Source organism: Chenopodium quinoa, unplaced genomic scaffold (assembly GCF_001683475.1).
Source record: "Chenopodium quinoa cultivar QQ74 unplaced genomic scaffold, ASM168347v1, whole genome shotgun sequence".
NCBI lineage: Eukaryota > Viridiplantae > Streptophyta > Magnoliopsida > Caryophyllales > Amaranthaceae > Chenopodium > Chenopodium quinoa.
In genome coordinates, this window is record NW_018744693.1 from 4,839,219 (window position 1) to 4,846,061 (window position 6,843).

The 6,843-nt window shown below is 30.7% G+C and overlaps 1 protein-coding gene across 1 annotated transcript; it reads right to left on the bottom strand.

The window, feature by feature from the left end:
• Positions 1–2,949: 2,949 nt before the first annotated feature.
• Positions 2,950–4,417, bottom strand: LOC110702644 (probable glutathione S-transferase parA). Its single transcript, XM_021880392.1, has 2 exons — positions 4,090–4,417; positions 2,950–3,987 (listed from the first exon to the last, which is right to left on the bottom strand). Exons 1-2 carry the CDS (start codon positions 4,405–4,407, stop codon positions 3,643–3,645), a joined length of 663 nt encoding a protein of 220 aa, XP_021736084.1. The 5' UTR covers positions 4,408–4,417; the 3' UTR covers positions 2,950–3,642.
• Positions 4,418–6,843: the final 2,426 nt, after the last annotated feature.

A 6,843-nucleotide genomic window follows, 5' to 3' on the forward strand; every position in this document is an offset into this window, starting at 1 on the left:
ATTTAGGGTTATGTGATGAACCTGTTTTTTTTAAACATCTTTTGGCACCGGTTCAAAACTGAACCGGTGCCATATGTCTAGCCCGGTTAACAACTGCTTCAATCTTAGCCTTTTTGCCACCCGTTTGCCTTGAACCGGTGGCAATATAGGGGTGCCCTTTACTGTTTTTCTACTAGTGACAGGTCAACAAAAAAGCTGAGTAATCACCACATATCAGAATACAAAGAATAATATAATAATTAATATTATTAGCTCACTTAAACAATGTAGTTTAGAACTACATTACACATTGCACTCTGAAAAATAACCTTTATCAACTCAACCTCGAATAATAATACGAACCTTTACTCAATCAACTCATATAACCCATAAGTGTGCCATGCTCGTTCTATACCTAGCCTTGGACATGGGTAATTCGAATAACAAACCAACAAGAAGAAAAACTTGAATACTCTCAAAAACCAGAAAAACAACTTGAACTAGACCACATACGGGTCAATTCCCACTGTAGGGGACCATAGAAAAATAAATAATAAAGATTGTACCTCATTCCTAACTCATGATCATTATCTCATGCATTACCAATATGCCAAGGACTAAGGTCTATAACGCCGAGCTTCAAACCAATAACAAAATAATAATCTCAACCTTTTGATCTCATACTTCGATCAAATAATAATTCATAAACAATCTCAACAATGACACATGTTCCCAAATAACATAACACAACATACTCCATTCACAAAATATCTCAACTCTTTTAGGGCAATAATACTAATGCCCAAATTTAATCAATTCTCAACCCAAGATTATACTAGTAACCCTAAAACCTCAAGAACAATACTCCTTAGAGCAACAACATTAAAAAAAAATCTTAAAATAATAACATAATCAATATAATCAATCATACACCAGAATAATACAACAATTAACTTATATTTCAAGACATATTAACCAATATATACTTAAAACATGATCATCATACGAATAACAACAAATTATAATATTTGCACATAATTATACAAAAGTATATCACAAACATCTCCAAAAAAGTTTTGTGTGATTACCTTAGGCAAAAATTAGGCATAATTAGGCAAGACACTCCACCTTCACATTCAGCAATTCACGCACATGAATTGCAAGTTGGGAGAAAGTAATTAGTGATTGCTCAAATTTTATCAAGGAGATTATAAGTATTAATTGAACATATGGGGCTGCTATAAACCCACGAACAGAAGGTGAAGAGAAGGATTTTAATATCAAAACTTACAGCTGCACAATTTTTTATTTTTTATTTTTTTTGACAACAGCAGAATGCATTTAATTAAAATAGTTTATATACGCTTAAAAATAAAGATAGTTTATATACGCTTAAAAATAAAGAGTCATATTTAGATTAAAATAGAGTTTTAAACCTTTCCGAACTCTAAAATAAAAATATGAGATTAGGAAAGTTATTTAATAAATAAAAATAACTATTTTTTTTTATATAAAATATAATATATAAAATCATAAAATATTTGGGTATTACAATCCACCCTTCTTAAAACAAGTTTCGTCCTCGAAATTTAAAGTAGAAAAGTTTAGGGTATTACAATTTTTGACAAATATACACCGTAATAATTATTAAACAATTAAATAAAATTAAATAAAAAACTAAACTAAAACAGGGACACGTGTCAGTTTTGAAGCTAGTGTACCATGTTTTAGTATAGTACATAGATACAATAACTTCTTTAGGAAAAATATCATATACGTAGTAGATTTTCAACATAAGTTTTTTATAGGCAAAAACAAGTTCATGCCCCAGATTTGCGAAATTCGTTTATCTGATGGCATGAATTATAAATAAGTGGGAAAAGCATGCCCCTTAGTTCAAGTATTTTAACAGCTCAAAACAACTTGCAATTGCTCCGTTAGACCCTTGCCCATAGCTTCAATTATTGCTGCAACAGTAGTTAGTTGGCCATCCATGGCAAATGACGCATGTACCCTTACAATAATGTCACTTGAAAAGACCAAAATATCCCCAAATAAACGAAATTCGTTAATCTAGGGAATGAACTGGGTAGCCCTCGATTTTTATTACTTATTTTTGTTAAGTAAATCAGCTTGATGACCAATATTTACGTAAGAACATCAATCAATAACTATATAATTTATTAATTGATAACTATTAATTAATATATAAAATGTTACCAAGATATAATTTAAAACATATGGTTATCTAATTAGGGTTCATATCATGAGAAAAGTTGAATACGAAATATATGTTGTCGAAATGATATGTAATAATATTATTTTAGGTTGCACAGTTTTGATTGAAATAATAGAGTGATTTTAATAGTGTGTACAAAGAAAATTTATTTGCAAGGTTAGTACATAACTTTAAAATTTTCATTTTTTGAACAAGAAAAATAACACTTTAACAATACCACACCGAAATACATAAAATAACCATATGCTCAAATGCTTAATTTTAAAGTACGTATTTAGCTAATCGGTTGTTTCATGACTATGTTTCATTTTAGTAAATGTTTTGGTAGTTTAATTTAAATTTTTTTAAAAAAAAAAATTCGTTGATTAAAATAGTTATAAATTGATAATAACACTGAAGATTACGGGAACTAAACTAACATTTAATTAATTTTATATTCTCTCACCTTCAATTTCTCCACTATTTTTGCTTGTTATAATTTTTTATTCTTCTACCTAGCCCACTACCTCCATATTTAATTACTTTCTCTAATTCGCGTATGGAGAATTGGAGCAAGTATTTAAAAACGGAGGTAGTAATAATTATAATAAAATTTTATATTTTTAAAAATAAAAAATTCAATTAATTTTTAAAAATCAAATTAATTTGTAAAACCAACTAAACAATGACACATGTTTTATATACCTATAGATCAAGTCACTAACCGATCATAACTCGTTTGAAGCAGATACATGGCCCCTAAAAGTTTGTATTATTCAGAATAAATCTAAAGCTTGACTTGTTTTAAGCGGACGGATAAAAGTTTATATTATTTTTGACAATTTTTTCTAATTTATATTAAAGTCTTCCTTTAATTTCATTAATCCATAATATTGTGTTGTTTGGCATTACCAAAAAAAAAAAAAAAAAAAAAAAAAAAAAAAAAAAAAAAAAAAAAAAAAAAAAACTCTGATCCTGCCATGGAGTCTTCAAGTATATTCCACAAGAAGTTTTGGATAGCAAACAAGTTCCAATATTCAATGCCAGATGTAATACAGAGTAAAAGTTCTTTGGACAATAAATAAGATCCAATATTCAATACCGAAATGCAATACAAATTCTAACAGGCAAAGATAGCAAACAAATTAATATTCTTTAAAAATCATACTACAATACCCCACCCTCGAAATTCTCAGCATCAAACATGTGATGCTAAATTCTAGATTCGAACTGACTTAAATTCTAGACTCAAACTGACCTGATCTAAACTTGAACCGACAATTAGACCTGAAGCTGACCTGACTTGAACTGACCCAATGACCTGAACTTGACCCAACTTGAAATTGACTCGAAGACTACCCAACCCGAACTTGACCCGACCCGAATGACCAGACTTGAATGACCCGAATATTTGGAAGTGAGGTTTACTTTACCAAGGTCAGGGTTCACTTAAGCCCTATCGCCTTTTTGGTTTCCAGAGCGAAGCTATAAACTTTGTTAGGGTCGGGCAGTGAACTAGAGACACTGTGTCTCTCTTTACATCTTCGAGTCCATGCCATAATTTTGGGACAATTAACCTCAATGCTAAAATTCCCACATGTTTCTAAGACGTCATACCAGCTTGTGATTGGAACTAGTGCAACATCAACGTAACCAAATGTATCACCCCCAAAAAACTTCTCATTACCAATCACTCCTTCTAATATCTTCAGATTCTCAAGGAAATCCTTTGCTTTATTCTCCTTTTCTTGTCCTTCTGCCATTCTTAATTCTTTGGCACCAACAAATATCTACAATCAACCAATATTGCTATCAATTTACAAATGCATATAATTATTCGGCCCCTCCATTTCAAATAAGAGAACAAAATAAAAGTGAGAAAGTAGTGTTACCTTCTTGTCAATGAAATCACCCCAAAATCTAGCCTGTGATCGTTGGTAAGGATCAATTGGAAGCAAAGGAGACGATTCAGGCCAAACCTCATCAATGTACTCAACAATCACGAGTGATTCACAAATGGGTTTACCATTATGGATCAAAACCGGAACTTTCTTATGAATCGGATTCATCTCAAGAAGCAAAGAACTTTTATCAACCAAATTTTGTGGTTGACAAACATACTTAACTCCCTTCTCTACTAATGCAACTCTCACTCTCATTGCATATGGGCTGGCCCAGACATCAAGAAGCACTATTTCTTCACTCGCCATTATTTTTTTGATTCTTAGAATTTATGTGGAAAACCAATGTATATTTATAGCGGTTTGTGGAATAAGAGTGAAGTCATTGCTTGCGTAGTTTGGTCAATTTGTGGCTTGGCAGTTTTATTGACTATCCGTTTTTTTTTCAAAGAAGTCAATTGATAGACCGAAGACCAGGAGAAAAAAGAATAACTTTCATGCTAGAAAAAATTCAGTTTTGCTTAAAATTTTGATACTTTCCTCTATTTGCTTTTAGTTGACACGTTTCTTTAGTCACATTTGCTAATGCATAAATTAAATCATTACTATCTTTAATTACCGATTTGAAAAAATTATAAAAAGTTGATATTATGAAAATATATATTGTGACGAATCTAACAAGATCCCACTTGACTATATTTTTCCTTACATATAAATCACAAAACATGGTTAAAGGGAGGCGTATAAATAGTGTTAAAGTCAAAACGTGTCAACTAATAAAAAACGGAGGTAGTATTATTTACTCCCTCCATTTCATAATGTTAGTTCCATATACTATTTTTAGGCGTTTTAGAAAGATATATCCATATTGAATAAGTTACATTTTGGAATTAATTGGTTTTGAATTGATGATATGACTTTAAGTAAGGAATTTTTTACCTTGAATTATGCATTATGAGTTATGCTTTTCCAAAAAAAAAAAAAAATCAAAAAACTTAATTAAGGTAAACTAATTATGAATTATTTTGTACTTTAATGTTAGATTTCAAAATAGTATTCTTTTCTTATTTTATGTGATTGATTGTATATGGGACTAAGGGTCAGTTCTCATTGACTGAACTCAGGTGAACTGAACCGAACTAAGCTAATTGAACCGAACTGAACTGAACTTATTATTAGTGATTTTTAACTAAGGATTGGTGATCTTTGATTATTTATTATTATACATATGTGTATTACAAGTATACTATTATTATTAGGAAAAATTGAAAAGAATAATCCCACCTTTAGCACATCTTCTCAAAATAATCCCACCTTTGCGAATTTTGGAAATAATCCCACCTTTATCTTGCATCTGCTTAAAATGATCCTTTTTACTTACAACCTGTTTAACAGGTCAAATTTTTTTAAGTTTTAATTTAATTTTAATTTCTTTATCTCTCTCCTCCTACTTTCCCATCTCCTCCTCATCCCCTTTAATGGTTTCCCCACCATGACCACCACCACCATCCATCCATAACCACCACCACCGCCATCAATCCATAACCACCACTAGACCGAAACCCACCCAATTAGCTCGAACATTAGCCCACTCGGAAACCCGTCACATCGGACCGAAACCTGTCCCACTAGACCAAAACCCACCCAACTAGATCGAAACACAACCGCACTAGACTTGCCTTAAAACCGACCTCCACCGGTACTTTGCGGGAAAGAGCGGGATGTGGTGGTGGTGATGAATTAGGTGGGAGGGAATCCTGCGGTTAGGTCTGGTTGGTCGGCTTCTGGCTGTTCCGGCGGGCATCCGATCTTATGAGGGAGGGGTGGCTCTGGCAGGGCCGCAAAGCAAGGAAGAAGAAGGTTTTTTTTTTTCATTATTCCCTTAATTTTTAAAAAAATAAATAAATACAAACAACCAATTAGAAGACAACACGTGGCACAATACCTTCAAAACCGGTTACCAATTTCACTAACAGGTAAAAGGCTCATTTTGAGAATATGGGGTATAAAGGTGGGATTATTTCCAGAATACGCAAAGGTGGGATTATTTTGAGAAGATATGCCAAAGGTGGGATTATTATTTTCAATTTTTCCTTATTATTATTATTAAAAAATATTATTATTATTATTATTATTATTAAATATTATTATTATTATTATTACATTTTATTAATTATTATTATTATTATTAAATATTATTATAATTATTAAATGTTATTATTAAATATTATTATTATTATTATTATTAAATATTATTATTATTATTAAATGTTATTTATTATTATTGTTGTTGTTGTTGTTGTTGTTGTTGTTGTTGTTGTTGTTGTTGTTGTTGTTGTTGTTGTTGTTGTTGTAATAAGAGCTTAAAAGAATGAAATTAGCATTATATCATTAGCAATATCATTAGACATAAATTGAACTGAACTGAATTGAAAATAAACGTATGAGAACATGGCCTAACATTATGTAACAGAGGGAGTACTATTTAAAAATATTTTTTTTTGAGAGTTAGAGATATAAAAAAAATTATAGTAAGAGGCACAAATAAAAACAAACATTTCTTTCAAAAAGATAATATAAAAATAAAAACAAGCACAAATAAAATGTTTGGTTGGCTTAATATTTTATGGGCATTCCAAATTCCCATGAATTTTCATTGATTTCATTTTCACTTTTATTTGTGTCACGAAACATGGGAATTTATTTACCTTACCTTTCTTGGTAAGTCAAAATTCATATGGGAAT